General features: G+C 38.4%; 1 protein-coding gene across 1 annotated transcript; it reads left to right on the top strand.

Moving 5' to 3' along the window:
• Nucleotides 1-15,822: 15,822 nt before the first annotated feature.
• LOC139128320 (uncharacterized) lies at nt 15,823-16,916 on the top strand. Its single transcript, XM_070694115.1, has 2 exons — nt 15,823-15,960; nt 16,380-16,916. Exons 1-2 carry the CDS (start codon nt 15,823-15,825, stop codon nt 16,914-16,916), a joined length of 675 nt encoding a protein of 224 aa, XP_070550216.1.
• The last annotated feature ends 2,927 nt before the right edge of the window (nt 16,917-19,843 follow it).

The following is a 19,843-nucleotide window of genomic DNA, read 5'->3' as shown; positions in this document are numbered from 1 at the left end:
ATTTTATCATCTCGACATATTCGCTTCAAAAACACATAAGTACTTTACAACGGCGAACATTTGATACCCCCGAAACCAAAGTATCTGCGTCTTTGTCATTTTTTCTCTTTAAAATTATAATTCAATTTTGTACTCCCACTGGTTAGAAATTACATGAATTTAGCAATATATACTATGTGAGTGTTGACTTGTCTTATCTACGTTGATCTGAAAGAAGCACGCAAACATAGAACATAGAACTGTCCTTTACGCCCCAATCAAAAGTAAAGTGCTTGAATTACATAATTACTGTCTAGGTTTTGCATTAGTGTCGGTCGATTAGTAAAGAGAGTTGGTGTCAATTCACTAAACTGGTAGAGTCCAAACTTTCATACGACGCAGCTGATCTGTAATGACGGTGGTTTCTAACATATTGATCTGTATCTGTGTAGACGGCAACGTACATTGCATATTTGGCTGCGGTCACCAGAGTCCTGAAGCTTGTTTGGATTGGCAATGGCGCCACCAATGGTGTAGAATGACTCTTATAAAGTATTTTATAAGCATTTATAATGGTACGATCTACTGGATTGGTCGGTTTCTTCCACTTCGGTGGATTGCTTTTAGTGCACAGCAAAAAGTTGCCGATCCACATTGAAATAAAGAAGTCATAGAGTGATTCCCCCTCTCCAACTTTAAAAAGGATGGACCTCCCTGCTACGAAACAAACCTAAATATTTTGTAGACCAAGAAGTTCCGTAAGGTGTATCGCGTGGCGATACCGTGATACCGTGGCGGGCATGATACCACACACATCCAAATCAAGTTCAAGTTTCGAAGCAGTATGGTCGAAGCCGAACTGTACAAGGATGCACACTTATATCTATCGAGGGTCAGATATGCTGACAAAGATATTTGAGAGTCGTAGTGCGGGAGAAGTTTTTTTTATCAAAAAGAGCAGAGTATTAAGAATTGCGTGTAAAAAATCACTACAGACAGTGTGCGTAATTTCGGAAGCGAAACCAATAATTAGTTTTTTATATCTTCCTACTCTATTCTGTACAGTATAGTATATGTGTCTTGCAACTGCAAACACTGATGCACATTTTTATCTATCGCAGGGTCAGACATGGTGACAAAGGTATTAGAGTGTCGCAGAGCGTTCACTCCACGCCACAGGTGGCGCAATTGACAATCCGGGGATATAAGGCATGGAAGTTTATTTCCACAAATATGAAGAACTGTACAACACCTTTCCTTATCGGCGACGGGTTTTTCGCTCTGTAATATATGAAGGGGCTGATTTGGAGAGAGTTATTATTTACTAAACGTTAAGAATCTTAATCTATGGCCATTGTATCGCTGATTGGCTGTTTGAAAATGATTGGATAACAAAAATGTGTTTCAGCCAATAAATTTGTCACAAGCTTACGGGACGCTGCATATCAACCGGGGAGGGGGAGTCTGTAGGCAGCTTGATAACAGCCTACACGTGCCACAAACCTTAGTCTGATAAGTGAGAGTCTGATGGAAAATTACAATTCAGATTTCACTTTTATTGCAGATGCGTAGGCAAGGTAGGGGTCAAGCATGACAATACTAAAAGATCCAATAACGATTTAGCATTAAATGTTATATTATCGGCACTTTTTTTCGGGTGTGAAGAGAATCGTTTTCGTGGAGCTGTATGTTAATTCTGACGATAGTGTGAAGTGACCTGAGGTGCAACTGAACCCGAAGCATTTACAACTTTTACGTAGTCTTTAATTATGAAATAAACTCTGACAATCTTTCAGTAAATCAAGCCTTATAGTTGGCATTAACAGAATCGCCAAGGTATGTCACTGCATTCACTTTCATTGTTTGGTCAGGTGCATAGTAGCAATTGCTTGGCAGCTTGTAGACGATTTTCAAATTGTTTGAGGTTTTCAAAACATTAGCTGAATATTATCAAAAATCAAATACCAATCGTTTTGCACCCTAATGGTGTTATTTCAAATGAGGAACGTTGGAAGATAGCATAGTAGGTGATAAGTTACTGAATTCATCACCAAGCCTTAGGTTAGGGATCAAACCTCTACCTTTGTCTCATAATTCAAGAAAATGGAGTCGAAAATTCACTTTTTGAATATAAGCGATACAAATCATGACGAAATTTGTAAAATTATTTTAATAATTTTCTGACCAAAGACACAATTGTCAAATAATCCACTCCTACATATAATATTATAGGTAAACACGTAACATTTGTGATGACAACCAGAAAATAGAAAGATATCACTCTGGTTAATTCGTCTAAATAACTATTATGCATTTCATGCATACGACGTTTCGCTCTGCCATTATAGCAGCTTGTGATACATCTTAAAAGAGTGATAAAGTGTACAGGTCTGAGTATGCTTGAAATATAACAAGTTAAAATTTAAATTTGCAGGATATGGCATGCATAAGACTTAACTAATGTCTTGAAACCTTCAAAAATATACAGGCTAGTGTATGAGTAAAACTTCCTGACAGCGAAGTACATCATACAAGAATAGAAATCGAAAATGGTATGGAAAAGCCAAATTAAACATAGAACGAGTTAAACTGTCTTCATAGTGAGAATGTCAGTAAGTACAACTTTCCGAAAGAAGGCATTACGGGAAGCCATTTGGGGAACTCTAAACGCACATACTCTTCATGAACAAACATGTTTGGAATTAAGTGACAGACACAATTCAGAAGAAATCGGAAATAAGAACGTGTCGTGTTCCTTTTCACAGTTAATGGTTCATATCATGCAACAACTTCGAATAATATCTACAGAATGGGGGGAGGGGGGCTCTGGTGGCTTTCAATTGTTGTTCTTCTGAAAAGGAAGCAGTACAATGAACGTGCGAACAGTATTGCGGAATGAAACTAAGATTCCTTTCCTTTAAAGGTTAGCCACTCTATTTACTCTGCTATCGGATCTCAGTGCAACTTTCAACTTTTCCCAGAACAACCTCCTGCCCATTTCATTTTCAGGCCACTCCAGATAACTTTTCGTCAGCAGAATATTACGTAAAATACGAGGCATAGCAGCGTCGGGAATTTTTTTCAGTGATATCATTACAATGATATCTCGTTTCTCTTCAAATAGACAACTTTGTGCCATCCTCATTTCAAAGTAACACCATTCACTTGCAGCAAAGTGTGGAGACAGTATCAGCATGGTTTTCCTGCTTTGCTCGATACTGTCAAGAATGTTCTCAAAAATATCATTGCCGGGTAAAAAATCCCGTTCGTGTATGCAGAGTTTGAAATTAGGCCGATCAATGTTCTCTAGATGAGGAAGCAATTCATGTATGACCCAATCGCTGTCATGTTGGTTGTAAACAACGAATGCGTCATACTGTTTATTCATCGGCTGTTCTTCGTCGTTCTTTTGGAGTTGGTATCCGCCCAGTTTCAGTTTAATGAGGAAGTATGCAAAGCGGATGTGCCAGTGAAACCGTTTCACCAGTGTGACGGTGATTACAATGACGAAAATAAAACATGTCAACGGAACTGAAACTATGAATGCCAAATTACATTCGAACCCTAGTTCAATCGTGTGTACTGAAACACCATATTTCCCGTTAGGTTGAGAACAAGCGTTTTGTTGAGCAAAAATATACTCGCTATAAACAATGGCTTGTTTGTCTTTTATCAGCCAATCCTTAAATGCTTTCAATTTACAGGAGCAGTCGAAAGGATTACCATAGACTTTTAAGTATCTCAATGAAGGCAGAAGTGTGAATATTTCAGATGGCAGAACTGTGATTAAATTTCCTGATACATCCAATGATTCCAATTTAGTTAACTTGTCAGGTACACCATGAATTGTCGATAATTTGTTATTTGCGACTGAAAGTTCTTCAAGGTTTTTAAACTCGTTCAAACTTGTGAAGTTCAGTAGGTTAAAATTATTTTTTGTCAGTCGGAGAATTCTTAAACATTGTGGGAGTTTTATATAAAATATTTCAATATTCAGTATTACTCCGATACCATCTGTCCATGGGAATATCACATTTTCAATGACTAATCTACTCAACTGTTCAAGTCCTACATTTTTTGGGAATAACATATAATTTCTGAACTCACGTCCATATATTTGGAGATTCTCAAGATATGGTGTGTCCACTAAATAAATATTTAATAGGTCTGTGCTCGTCAACGTTAATGTCAGCGTGGTGAGGCTGCGGAGGTTTTGTAATGGGCGATAACGTGAATCGTTTACTAAATACGTCAAATCGTTACCTGATAACAGAAGGCTGCTCAAACTTTGCATTGTACGGAATTCACGATCGGGCAACTTTGCTAAGTTATTGTCAGATAAATCTAAATGTTGCAAGTTGGAGAGGAAAATGAAACTCTGTGGGTGTATAGAGCTGAATTTGTTACCGCTTAAATTAACTGAAGCGAGGGCTTGGTTTTTCTGAAACGCACGTTCGGGCATTTGTCCATGGAACAAGTTGTTGCTGGCATCAAGATCTCTCAGACTTTTCAATTGTGATACTACAGACAAGAGTTTGTCGAAATTTTCTAACCTGTTGTTTTCTAACGTCAGTGTTGTCAAAAACGACAGTCCAAGAAGTTGTACGAAAGAATCATCAACAAGGTGACAGAGATGCATATCCAAAATTTTAAGTTTTGAGAGCCACTGAAACGAATCTGCAGCTATTTTACCCAGAGGATTGTCAGATATATCAAGTTTTTGCAGATTACTATGAGCAAGGCCTTTAAAAGTCGCCTCTGTGAGATTATATTGGTCACTTTGATCAAGCATACCAAACATTAAAAGAGTATCAACAGTTAGATTCTCTAGACTGGAAAGAACATGTTGGAACATCTTTAGGTTTAACTTTTTCCGCCCTGTCATTGTTAAATGTGGTAAATTGCTGATCGACATGAAAGGAAGCGGCGTTGGCCTGCTCTCCGTCAAAAATTTGACATCCATGCGTATTTTACTTAAATTATTCATCGAGAAGTCAAATATTGGAATTGCATTATCATATATACGTATTTCGTGAAAGATAACTTCTTTGAGTAAAGGAAAGTGTGAAAAGGTGACATTACAATCATCTCTCACATCCAACTTGTCGATCGATATAATTTCAAGCTTTTCTAAGGGCTTCAATTTTGTGAAATCCCTACAATCCTTGATCTTAAAATATACATTTTTTAGGTTTCTTAAATCTTTTAATAAATGGTTCGAAGAGTTTCCAAGTGCCAATCCAAATACATGTAGTTCGTGTAAATTTCCTAAGCCTTGAAACAGTGATGGTGTTGGCAAAACAGGATTTATATAAGATAGAGCCGGAGTATCAATTTTCAACTTATGTAAATCGATCAGCCCGGAGAAAGGACGTCCTGGCATGTTCGAGAAAGTCTTGATCGGCAGTTCCAATTCTTGTAGACTTTTCAGGTGTTTAAATGTGTCCTTATCGAATGTAACGTAGTATGGTGTGTCCTCGAAAGCAATAAATGTTACCTTTCGTAGCTTGTATAGTCCCACGAACGCATTAGAATCAATGTCTACATCGTCAACAATCCACATGGTCAGCCCTTCGAGTGAGTGAAGATTTTCAAAGGAGTCTGCAGTAAAGCTAGAAATGCTGTTGTATGAGAGGTCCAGGTGAGTTACTGATGACGGTAAATTCTTGGGTACTGTCGTCAATCCTCGGTAGGAGCAGTCAACGTCGGTGGAGTTGTATACTTTACATACTGCTTCCGAAGCAATGGAAGAAAAGCACATGACCATTATTAAAAAGCAGACCATAAAGTCCGTACCTCTGATTGGAATGAATAGGATCTTCATGATAGTTTTCAAGATATGCTTTACAGCATATAAGGGCTTAAAATGTTTCGGTGAAGTGAGCTAGGCCAGCCAGAGGTAGATATACTTAACCCGGAATTCGAATCGGGACTGTTCTCTGCCACTTTTGTGTGCAAAGGACACTGCCTGTGCGAAGGACAGGACCCAGGTTTGTCGGCAACCGTTTCTATGCATGAGGGGATGATCGATAGTAATATTAGTCACATAAATAAAGTGTCAGGCCAAGGCTATTGTGCAGCTCATTGGTTGTTTCGAATGGTTTCATAACAACGACTAGTGTCAAGCAAGCAATGGGCTACAAGCTTTCAGGATGTTACATATTGCTGGGGGATGGGCACTGGTGACAGCTTTCTGGTGCCACAAACCCTGGTCCTCTAGGATAGAGTCTGGTGGGAAATTACAAATCAGGTTTCACTTTAACAACGGTTGCGTAGGCAAGATATCACTCATCACTCATACGTGATAATACTAAAAGTTTCAATAATGAATTGGCATTAAAGCATTACATCGTTAGCACTGTTTTTAAGGCATTAAGAGAAACTGTTGAGGTGAAGATGTTCGTTTTTTTGTCGGTCGGGTGAAGTGACCTGAGGTACAACTGGGTCCGACAAAATAATAACTTTGACGAAATCTTTGATCCTTTGTCATCAAGGTAACTGTGACAATATTTAAGATAATTCAAGCCTTATAATTTGCCCAAACAGAACTGCCACGATATCTCACTACACATAGTTTCATTATTTGAAAAGTAACATTTGCTTGGCACCTTTCAAAAGGCTTTCAAAATGTTTGAAATTCTAAACAAATCTACTGTGTGAATCAGTTTGTATCCGTTACTGATGATTCGAGCATGGAGTTCCATGATTCAAGTACCAGGTTCAATAATTCCCTACAGCAAACAGCATTTGACACAATGCCTTACTGGTCTTCGTCCATATTGTACTCGTGTTGTACTCTGGGTACCATTGTCTCACCACTGTGCCATTTGAAACTCGATGACACATGTGACATTGTAAATTTGTATTTCACTTTTACTCTGACTCTGTGCTTAGACAATATACCAGTATTTCGACACATTCTTTGAGAAGGTCTGAAAGCAATTTTTATATATGGTAATCATTGAGGGCGCTTTATTGCAAAAACAATTACAAGCAGCATGCGTCAAAAGCTAGAGCAATGGCACTGTAGTAAGGGTACGAGCACAAGTTATGGCAAGGGAAGGGCCGAAGAGAAAATATTTCTAGCACTTTTGCCGCCCCTCCCTAGCATAAGCCAAATTTTTTTAGCTCCCCATGTGTTGACAACAAAATATTCGGAGCCCCCTAAAACAATATAAATGTAGACAGCCTGTCAAAGAACAGTTTTCTGCTCCATACGGAATGATACAGCTGCTTTGTTTGCATGAAAGGTTGCCCCACCCACACCCAGTTTTTTCTCGAACCACAGTTTTCTCTCCGTTCTATGCCATTAATTATGCTCGTTGCCTAAGTTGTCCCCGTTGGACTAATGGAAGTCAGCTTGTTATACATGTATCGTTGCTATAAAAGAGATTAATCATGTTTTGCTCAATTAAAGTAATGCAAACAATGTGTCAGCATTTTTTGCTAGTTTACGGAATTTTAAAACATACGAAATTCCAAACAAGCAACAGCAGAAACGCCTTTTCCGATTAATAATATTCTATTTTCTGTATGTTATGTTCCTGAATTTGATGTAGGTTATATTGCCAAACATTTTTTGCACAGAGCACCACCACTTTAATTTAAAGATGATAAAAAAACGTTGAAATATTTCGAACAAAATCGAAGAATTTAGTTGATATATCACAAAATTAGTTGTGATATATCAACTTAATTCGTTCTTTACTTTTCTATTTCACCATGTCCATTACCTTTATGATGAAGAATATACCTCTGTAAAGCAGAACAAAAGTAAAGAAACATATAAACCAGGAAATGAGATAAAGAAAGAGAAAAAATGATGGGTTAGGTGAAGGCGTGCGCTATTATCACCAATTTGAGAGTTAGCTGCAATGATAGTTGCCTTGTGAACCCGTTGAATGTACAGAGACTAACGGTCAAGGATGGGCATATTAGGAACCTACAGAGAATTTCCAGGAGAGGGTATCATGATGAAATTTGTTCAGGGAAATTGGTTTAATGCACGAAAACACTTCCAAGAAACATTTTTTTGCGTTTTGTAACTTGCATGATTTGAGCAACACCGAAAGAGACCATGTTTATGGGCCTTTTGACCGTTCATGTGTTAAAATTCCCACGTTTATCCTAGATCTCAAGAAAATGACTTTAGACACGTAGCCTTGGGACAGATTAGTTAGGCAAATTAAGACTGATCCGTAGCACGTGTGAATGTTTTTATTTGCAATGTTATATAACTTCTGTTGTCAGACTGGGGACAGACTGGGGATGGCGATCGTATTTGATTGACAGTGTTGCCATGACCACCATACTTATTATGTGGAGAGCGGCCTTTGTTCAATAAATATTCAACAGCAGGCTGCATAAACTTCGCACATTTCGGCAGCCAGAAGCAGCTGTAGGCGTGACTAATATTCTTTCATCTCGCTGAAGCATGCAACAGAGTGCGTCCAGTCGTGAGTTGGGGAGGGGGAGTGTAGAGAGCGCCCTCGAGCGACGGATCTTTCAGTCTACCTGCAAACCAACATAAAAATTTGAATGCTTTGGATGAGAGTTTATAGAGAAAATACTTCTTCAACCAAAATTGGATGAGCAAATTAAAACATTATTTAGGCTGATGTGAATGAAATCATTTTCGAGACTTATACAAAATCCAAGAGCTATCAAAAGGAAATGTTTCGAAGAAGACGATTTTAGACCAACATCTAAAAGCAAACCTTAAAAATGTAAGTGTACGAGCTTTCTATGATGAACGAAAAAACTAATGGTAAAAGTGGAGATGTATTTAAACAGTTTAACCCTGGCTCCAACCAATTTACAAGTCTATGTGCACTCATAAAATGGTCACCGTTCGACTACAATACAGTGCACACAGCTCAGTCTAGTACCGAGTCTAGTTCCATCAACAAGTCAAAACAGTGCTTATCTTTATTAGTGTAGGTTAAAATTTCAACCATTACCTATGTTGGATATTGAAAACATTGTTTCACAATAAGGTCGCAACAACACTGTTGTGTACTTGTGAAAGGTAAGCTACAGATAATCTCATTCTACATAGCATGCTTCAATGAGCAGGTTTGGCTTTACTTAAAAAATACAGGAACCAGCCTGAATCCTGGTTTTGGCAACTGAAATGAATGCAGGTGGGGATAAAAAGGTGATTAGTGAAAACCAAGACTTTCCCTAGACCAACACTTGGTCATCTCATTCCAAGCGAGCTTCAATATGCAAATGCGGCTGGTACATCCCTCTTTCAGATGGTCAAGATGAAGAAGTAAGTGAAAAGGTTATCTATGACTTAAAAACTGACGGCTCAATTTCCATGCCATTGAGAAAGGGCTCAGCAAACATGAATTCAATGTGTACTTGGATAACAGATCAAAACGGAGATATAGTCAATTTCAATAAGTGGCCCACTAGCTTTTGTATCAAACTGTTGTGAGGCTAGTGTATCATCGCAAACTATCCTATGATTAATCCGCCAGCAATATAGATTATTTCATATTTTTTCTGTTTGGGGCTGGGCTGATAATAATCCAAGAATTGTTCAGCTTGCGCGATAGCTGTTTCTCTCACAGTCGTTTCTTCAGGGATTTCTGCATCTGTATCTCTTAATTCGGTGCCAGCATGTATATCTTTTGCTTGATTTTGTCTTTCCCAATCAGCTTTAAGTAATCTTTTTCCTGACCAGACATTGCGTTCATGATCAAATTTTTCAAGGGCCTTATCATGTCGGATTTTTTCCTCAATCAGCGTACTGCCGCTCCCACTTAGTTTTTTGACCAATTATGTTTCTGCCTGTGAATGCCGTTGCATTTAATACAGCTCCGAGAAATGTCATTCCTACTGCTGCAGCCATGGCTATCTTTGTGCATATATACATTACAAAGTATAAGGTTCTGCAGGAATAATATTTTTCTGTTAAAGGAAATCTTTGCTCACACCCAAAGCAGCAGTTGCTCCTCCTAATTTTCCTAATCGAGTTAGATTTGGCCGGCTTGGATCACCTAATTCCATCTCCAGAAATTTGCTAGAGATCGTAAGGAATCCCATCGTAGGTTTTGTGATCACAATACCATCATATAATGTGTTTACAATTGGTGTAGTATCATATTTGGTTGTGTATATAATAGTATTAGAAAAATAAAAAATTACTACACTAATCCATTGCATGCAATGCACAGGGACAGGGCCTAATTCTTTACTCGGCTCTGGTAAGGTGGGCGTCGCAGAGGGATGCGAAGGTGGACAAATATGCTGAGCGGTTTCGCCCCGGCCCCAATATAGTCCTAGTGCAATCAATGAAACCCTATAATCCCCAAAACGAGATAACAATTATTATACCAGCTGTCAAATTGTTGCATTGTTGAGCTGTTGTGAAAGCAGATGGGGCTGACACAGTCTGCCACATCTTCATTCTTTGTCCGCTTCTTCAATTTGTTCTGTCGGTTCCACTCTGCCAATTTCTTCTTGGCAGCCACTCTCCCCGGTGCTTCGTCGGTAATGTAAGTTTCTCTATGTTGACCTGCTTTGTCGGTTCCGCTGGTTTAAGTGAAGATGTTTGTGGGGCTGTTAGCCTGGATGTTGTGGTTTGAGGTGTTGAAGTGGCTGTTTGAGGTGTGGCTGTTTGTGATGAGGCTGAATCAATTGATTTCGGGTATTATATAATAATCGCAATCATACCAATCCATAATCCAATGACAGTAGGTCAGAATTCGCAAGACAATAGTTGTAAACATGACAGCACAGAACAGACAGTAAATAGACGGTACACAAACAAAATCATATTCATGAAAGAAGATATATGGACCTCTGGCCAGAAGACCAAGAAGTGATGTCAGGTGTTTCGAAAATAGTAAGTGCATCCTGCCCTACATGCCCCACATAATATTATAAATTTTTGAAATCGACATGTTTACCTGTTATTAAACCGGTGGAAACTAGAGCAAGTAGGGGCCCCCATGTGTAGGCTATGCGTCCTCTTATACGCTTCATTTCACTGTTTAGAATACAGTCCTTTTTAAGATCAGCGGCATAGTTTTCTTGGTCGTAGATCAGAACTACCTGACTAATTGTGCGGGCTCCTAGGTCTATGAAGCTTTGAGTGACAGTATCACTTACAAGGGAACTGTATTTCGCTTTATGGAGTTTAAAGGCTCTTTTTATCTGATCAACATTCCACTTTTGCACATTTTCAATTGAAAGCTCCTTGCCAAAAATAACAAACAACCGTACAGACTGGTCAGTGTTATTGCTGATATTGCACTATACAGACTATACAAGCCTGTTCGTGCTGAACCTATGACTGATGATCATCGTCATTTCATACATCTTCCATTTACTAACAAAGGAATCGATGCAATTAATATCAGCAATATACTTCACAACAAAAAGGTTACATCAACTATACCTGTATACTTTAAGAACCAGTCTGTACCTATTCTGTCATATCAAAACACCAAGACAATCTCCAATAAAATATTCAATTACAATAAGGCATTGCGGCACTTAAAAATTGACGAATTCCTTCAAACACCAGCATCCTGTGACTGCTCTACATCTCCCTTCAAATACACTCCAGTTGGCCATGTCATCACTGGTGATCTGAACTTGGTTGAACATCATCACCTTCGTAAGATATTATCTTGTGTACCCAAGTTCAGAGAACCTTGCAGGATCAACTGGAACCATAATTTTAAGATCGTTATGGATTCTGTTGAAGAATATGCCAGGAAATGGGCTAAAAGGGAGGATGTAGAGTTGGACACACTGTCAGAATGAGTCAAATCTGTGAGGAAAATAGTTCGTGGCCGTATTGGTCGACTAAGATCACATGTTTGCAGAAGACCCTATTCTGTATTTAAAGATCCTGTACTGTTAAGTGTTTGAATGATATCCTTGACAAATATGTTGTCGTTCCTGCTGATAAAGCTGCCAATAACATTATATTTGTCTGTAAGAAGTATTATTTTGAATGTCTTATAGACGAACTTGGTGTAACTAAGACCTCCACCAACTCCACTTACAGACAATCAATGTTCAGCAAATCTGAAATTTTGGCAAACCATAAGTCATCCATGGATAATTTTAATGTTACAATAAAGGATGACCATAATAAGTTGCCTAGCTTATACTGGATACCAAAGCTCCACAAAACAACTTACAAAGCTAGGTTTATCGCAGGATCTTCAAAATGTTCAACTACAGAGTTATCGAAGATACTGACTTCTGTTCTTTGTACTGTTAAACGGGGACTTCAAGCATACTGTGATGTTGTCTTTTCTCGGAGTGGTATAAATCAAATGTGGATATTAAAAATTTGAAGGAACTCTTGGAAAATTTGAAATCAAGATCTGTTTCAAAAATAACACCTATTAAAACTTTCAATTTTTCCACATTGTATACCACAATACCACATAATAAATTGAAAGAACGCTTGAAAAACATCATCAACCAAGCATTTTTCTACAAAAACGGTTCACGCCGTTACAAATATGTGGTATTAGGGTATAATTCTACATATTTTGTTAAAAATACAACTAACGCTAAAGTGTTTTATACCGAAAAAGACATTATCAGTATGCTTGATTTCCTCATCGACAACATATTTGTAGAATTTGGAGGGCACATTTTCCAACAGTGTATAGGAATTCCTATGGGCACTAACTGTGCTCCCTTGCTTGCAGACTTATTTCTGTTCTCATATGAGGCAGAATTTATCCAGAACTTAATTAAACAGAAAAAGGTCTCTGTAGCTCGAACTTTCAATCTAACATATAGATACATAGACGATGTTATTTCTATGAATAACTCTAAATTCAGTAAATATCTCGCTATGATTTATCCTCCAGAATTGGAGATTAAAGAAACTACAGAAACGGCCTTTTCTGCTTCATATCTGGACATTTTACTTGAATTTGACTCTAATGGTCACCTTTCTACTAGGCTATATGACAAGAGAGATGATTTTAACTTTAGTATCATCAATTTTCCACACCTCATAAGTAATATTCCACTCTCACCAGCTTATGGGGTATACATTTCCCAGCTTATTCGATATGCTAGAGCATGCAGTTCATATGGTGATTTTGTAGAGAGACATGGCCATCTCTCTTACAAACTATTAAATCAAGGTTACACCAGAGCAAGACTTGTCTCTATATTCAAACGCTTTTTTGGCAGGTATCGCAAGCTGGTAGATAAATACAATATCTCTCTTCGACAAATGATCACTGATGGCATCGGTGACATTGGGCCTTAGTTAGTGACTTATTTTTTATAATTTATAATATTATGTGGGGCATGTGGGGCAGGATGCGCTTACTATTTTCGAAACACCTGACATCACTTCTTGGTCTTCTGGCCAGAGGTCCATATATCTTTCTTTCATGAATATGACTTTGTTTGTGTACCATCTATTTACTGTCTGTTCTGTGCTGTTTTGTGTCTATGGTTACAACTATTGTCTTTTGAATTCCGACCTACTGTCATTGGATTATGGATAGGTATGATTGCGATTATTTTGCTTTGACCACTTGCAACGATATAGAGTATTTTTTCTCACTTTGTCTCTGTTATGGATCTGGTAGCTGTCACAGATGCTGGCACAGACGCTGCTGTCGCAGGCGCATCGGTCGATTGTATGATTTTTTTCCATTGTTAGCAATATGTTATCTATTCTTAGTAAAAAGTAAAATATACGTTTAAACCTATACCCCAAAATATATCAGCACAGTCGCCAATGGGAATGTGACAAGAAAATAAGAAGAAAATCCTCCACTAAAATCTATCTGTATATATATACAGACAGATAAGTAATCATGAGTGGCGACGCATTCCTGGTTGCCTTTCAGCTGAATAAGACGAGTGTCTCATCGGTACAACATGCGGCTTTTCCTCCTAAACTGGATATAAAACCCCTCCTCATGAATTTAGAAATATATGTAACACTGACAGATACATTTACTTTCCACCCGTGGGATATATTCAAAGATAATATGATCACTCATCGATCGGCCAAAGAAAGTAATGTGTGGTTGGGCGTCCGGCACATGAAATACTGGGACCAGCAACTGAATTTTGCCATACGGTGCAGTACCGCAGACTATGGTATTCCATTCGTCCATCTCATTGACAGCAAATTTCCGCTGTCGCTTTCATGTATACTTTACAGTACATAGGATCCTTCATGAAATGGAGGTTGCACTCCCAGACGATGAAGACCCTATTTTCAAAGCCGGTGACAATCCATATAATCTCGTGAAATATGAACTTCTCTGTAGTGAATTTGGGAATATACCCACGAAGTCCGACTTTCGATATCGCCAAGGGAAGTCCCAAACTCAGGTCTTGGCTATGATTATATATTACACTAATCGCGGTCCCGTTCAACAACCTGCCGCTGTACACAATGATCATGACTTTTCCTATCCTCCAATAATGTTTATTACACACATACTATTTTTTGAAAGAAAAAACACACTCTGCCCGACAAAGACCTACCAAACTATTATTTCTTCCGAAATGATGGAACAGAGGGGCAATACAATAGTTTCATCCCTCAGAAGGGAGACTCTGGCCTAACACAGGCAGGTCTCGCCCGCCTCAATGAAAGCCTTGAAGCATATGTTTTTTGCATCCTTGGTGCACAAGCGAATATTTGTAGTACCATAGGCGATACTGGCAGTGCACAGCAAGTAAGAAAAGAATTTGGCGTTCTCCTCAAAGATGAAATTCATAATACTGACAAAGTAGTCAGTTATCGGCGATACCAAGACACAACAACAAATACGAGTGTAAAACTTAATATGGCTGTTTCGCCCAATTCACTTCTCTTGCCGTCTGAAATGGTAATTCTTTTTGGTCTGGCAGCGATTGCAGGTTACAATAATGAATTGCAATACGCAACAGAAACTATGGTCTTCAGGGTAAGTGGAGATATAAATACAGAAAACAAAGACAGTGCTGACCAAGGTTTCTCATCAACAAAGGATGTGAACGAGGATGCCAAGGATGCTGTGCAGTGACAGGACCAGTCGCCTCACACAAACACTGCCGCCATTCCAGATGCTGGCATGATAGCTGTGGCAGATGCGGATGCCATTCATGAATTCGGCAAAATTGGTTTGTTATCTTTAGCCATATTCATTGGATTTATGTACAGCATATATTGTTAAAATCTCTCATGGCTAGCTTATGCGATAGCTCTAACTCGCTCCAACCACCATTCAACATGATTATAACTGGGCCGACAAATTGTGGCAAAACTGAATATGTAATGAATCTTCTCACCGGACCGTACTTATGGAAATTTGAATACGTAGTTTTTATTTGTCCGACATTCATGAACAATAAAACATACGAAAAAACATTCATAATTACGGATGATAATGTGTTTGTGTTTCCGGTCCCCTAGATGCTGTGGATGATACTCTAGCCATCGTACATAAGGAATGGGCGGGCACTAACACTCTCATAATCATCGACGATTGTGCCTCGTCCAAAGATATGAAGAAGTGCAGTGATATTTTAGTCAAACTTGGTTTCAGTGCCAGACATGATGGATTATCTGTCTGGGTTCTGACTCAACAATATACTAGTGTCAGTAAACCCTTCAGAGAAAACATACAGATGTTAGTACTTTTTACACATGGGCCCGACAGACAACAAGACTATTATGCGAGAATATTAAATGGAGATATCAGAACAGAGGTCTCGAACATGATCAGGCAATTGAAAAATTTGCCATTTAGTAAACTTGTATTTCGTTTACGTCACCAGTTTGATGTATTTTTCGTATAAATACGATGGAACTTTGTATAAATCTATATATAGGTAATAATCATGGAACAAACTCTAAGAGACCTATACTACAACCCGATAACTGGTTTTGGGGCCGCACAAAAACTATATGAGGCAGCGTGCGATGTGGCTAAGCTGAAGGTGACCAAGAAAGAGGTGCAGGACTGGTTGCAAACTCAGGTAACTTATACTCTAAATAAACCAATTTGCAACTGTTGTGGAGGGGGTGGCGTGTCTTCGTATTAAAGATGGATGACCAGTGGCAGGAAGATCTTGTGGAAATGTTTCTGTTTGCAAAAGAGAATGAGGGCATTCGATATATGCTGACAGTAATTGATGTGCTCAGTAAATATGCATGGCCAGGCCGATACGGTCAAGAATGGCAGATGACACTCTGGAGGCACCAAAAGAAATAATTGATGTGAGTGGCCGCAAACCCGACAGACTTCAGACAGATTAGGGGCCCAGAAAATGTAGAAATGGCTTCAGGAGTCGGGTATTCACTGGTTTCACACATACAGTGACAAAAAACCAGTGTTGTGGAACGATTCAACCGCACATTGAAGACCCTAATGTAGAAATACTTCACATACAAACAGACACACCAGTGGGCCCCTATTCTACCACAACTTCTCAAGAACTACAACAATACCGTACATGGAAGTATCAAAATGAAACCCATCGACACAACAGAGGCAAATGATTGGCAGGAATTTTATATATTATATGGTCATGAGATGGCAGCCGCAGGTGCCGCCCCTGTCTTCAAGCATAGTGAACGGGTCCAAATTACCAAATACAAGGGCACTTTCAAGAAAGGATATTTACCAAACTGGACAGAGGAGATCTTTATAGTTACAAAAGTTATCTACACAGCTGGACTGCAGATACCGCTCGTTTACAAGATAAAAGACCTGAATGGAGAGGAAATACTCGGCACTTTCTATTCCAATGAACTGCAGAGAATTAGCTCCGCAAACAACACTGACAGTGCTGATGGGGAGCTGCACAGAGTTGAGCGAATTCTGAAGACAAAAAAAGTAAAAGGAAAGAAATACTATCTGATAAAATGGCGGGGCTATCCAGAAAGTTTCAATAGTTGGGAGCCAGAGGAAACTGTTATTAGCATTACTTAACAACTGTACTTGATAAGTACCTTCCTTGTACTTGGCCAAGTAATTATGAAAGTTATTCAATAAGTACCACGGAGCAGGTCCTAATTTCTTGAAAGTGGCGAGGTATTTATCATGTATTGGTGTAAGTATTGTTCACTTATTACATCCTTTTGGGCTGTATGTGGATGAGGGGGCGGACAATTTTCTGGTGCATTGCATATTAAGTTTGCAAGATCTTCAAAGCCACTTCTCATGTTGCCCTTATCTGTTCTTTCAAGCCCCCCCCTTGTTCAGCTTTCTTGAGAAGTTCTGGTTGAAGTACAATGTAGTTAACTGTCATGAGCCATAGACAAGTAACTGAGTCTGGGTTATCAAGAAGACTATTCATCAGGCCGAGTGCAAGTAATTAAAATGGAGCATTGTAAGCGCATATTGTTTCACAGGCATTAAGAAGTTTGTGGTTCTTCTTGAGTGAGACCTTAGGTTGTTCTTGGTAAGGTGGATAATAAGCAAGTTCAAGTTCCTCCTCTTCAACATCATCTATTAAAAGTCCCTGGCTGCCACCGTCCCACGCTATTCCAAAATCGAAAACCTGTGGAGAATTTACGGGGCCAACTGTCTCTGTATCAATCATGGGTTAAGTATATTCTTGAGAAGGGAAGACGTAAGAGTGGCCGAACTAATTATCAAGTGTATTTGAACCGCTTAATTATCTTTTAAAGTTCTTTTAAGGCAGACTCCGTTATTTCATATGGTCTGGCCCGAGTCAGAATATTCCACCTGCAATATTCCCAAGGCATATCTTTGAATATGATAATGAAAGTATCTAAATCATTGTCAAATGCTGATTCTATGATTATTTTTTCTGACATGTCAACGCCCATAATTCGAGAAAAAGTCAGGTGTTGAATTATACTTGAGTCACAAATAAGTTTTATGGGTCTTGCACCAGCGTATGCGCCAGCCTTCAAGGCAGCGTCTGCACCAGCAGCATCTGTGCCAGCAGCGTCTACACCAGTCTTCACGGCAGCTCTTGCGTCGCATTGCAAACTAAGAGTATGTTCTATGAAATGATTCTGAAAATCATTGCTCGCTATTTTCCCATTATAAAAGTCTTCAATGCTGCTAGAAAAAGTGGCGTCAAATTCTGGCACATGAAAGAATGAAGAGTCGTTGCAGGCTCCATGTGCCACCAAATTTACTGCATCGTAACTCTTACCACTTCCAGTTAGTCCATTTATGAATATGACTGGCATTTTTGTGATATCTATATCATTGATATTTTAATCTAGATATATTATGATAAAACAATGACAATCCTTCTATTTCAGATGAAATAAAACTACTGGAAAGTGAGGAAAACCTTAAAGTTAGTGATGGAGGCGGCAAATTTCAGAATTTAAAATTTGGAAAATATGAAATATGTAGACAATCCAGAATGCATTTTACCAATCAAACCTAAACATGATTCCAAAGATCCCGCCACATGTGATGAAATGTGTGTATCTTGCCAAGAAACTCTTCAAAAGTGTTACCGATCGCATGTGTGAAAGCTTAGGTAAAAGCTTTGATGCAAGCACCGCTAAAAGCTTCGATGCAAGCCTGGTCGTCCACACAAAATAAATATTTTACCAACCCCCTAAAGTGCATCATAAGAAAGGAAGCGACAAACAAACAAAATATTTTAAATTTCAGTTTAAAAGCTTTCATGGTGTTTTTGCTACATGTATTAATATAGCTCAATAAAACGACTGGGGTTTAACCACTAACCCGATTACCAGCCCGAGAAAATCCTGCTATTATATCTTATAATCTTAAAATGGGTAGTAAGATAAAATTATTGGCATTTAAACCACCCTTATTTAAGAATAAGAATATGATTAGTCTTTCTTTTACCATAGAGAGACTCATTGTTGCGTCTCATAAACCTATAAACTTTGAAGAAGAAGAAGGAGGAGAAGAAGAAGAAGAAGAAGGAGTCGACTTAGACAAATTAGATCACATATATCAATCGATAAATGCTAAAAAAATATTATAGTGGAATTTGAGAATAAACTATCATAGAATATATTTTTTTAAATATTCTTTTAGGATAGTATATAATAAATTTTTATGATGGAGCCAGTCGAGAACGAATACGAGATAAGAAAATTAGTTGATATATTGAAAATTGATCTGAACAAAGGTCTAGACACTCACAACTACTTATACACCATGTATGCGATCATCGATAATAGATTCTTTGGGTCATTGTTTCGTTGTGGAAGACCCCTTCAAAAAAAAACAATGGGTAAATTTCAATGGTCTTAAAGACAAATTAATAAAAATATATGGAGATAAGTTGCCGCCGGATTTTATTCCAAGAAAACTTAGAGTAATTTTTTCATAGAAAGCAGCGTCGTTTACTAAAATCCTTCGATGGTATTGTTTTAGAAAAAGATTTTTCCAAAGTTAAACGAGTCACAGATATCACTGACATCAATGTAGAAGATATGACAGAAAAGAGAAAGATGTATAGAGTTTTCACCGAAATGGAAGTCAAATTGATAGATCTGAAAGACGATTGAAGTGTACAAACTCGTTCATTGTATGCTACCTTAAAAGATATATACAGAAAGGATGTACGATCGGATATGAAACAACTATTAATAGTTTGCTACGTTGATATGCTTGAAAAAATTGAAAATGTTGAGGGTTCTGGTCTTGTGCTCGAGGAGATACTTACTTTTAAACTAATTCTATTAGAAGTTCTACTTGGAGCTGGCGGTGATGATATCCAACTGCCTCATATTGTCAGTGATCTGATTCTTCCTCGCGGCAGCTCTCGCTGCTACCAGTGTGCAGTCATAGCAAGCCTCAAGCTAGAAGAGTTTCTTGGGAAATATGGTCAGACTTGAAGATACTGGAAGACATATGAAAAGTTTGTGGCCGATTACTGCTGGGATGGA

This window comes from Ptychodera flava, unplaced genomic scaffold, assembly GCF_041260155.1.
Source record: "Ptychodera flava strain L36383 unplaced genomic scaffold, AS_Pfla_20210202 Scaffold_49__1_contigs__length_964681_pilon, whole genome shotgun sequence".
Taxonomy (NCBI): Eukaryota; Metazoa; Hemichordata; class Enteropneusta; family Ptychoderidae; genus Ptychodera; species Ptychodera flava.
This window is presented reverse-complemented; position numbering and strand designations above follow the sequence as displayed.

Excerpts from the sequence above, each read along its gene's own strand:
- LOC139128320 (XM_070694115.1), top strand. The coding sequence starts at position 15,823 with ATGGAACAAACTCTAAGAGACCTATACTACAACCCGATAACTGGTTTT. Across the intron at positions 15,961-16,379 it reads AGGACTGGTTGCAAACTCAG|ACACACCAGTGGGCCCCTAT; the intron begins GTAACTTATACT and ends ACATACAAACAG.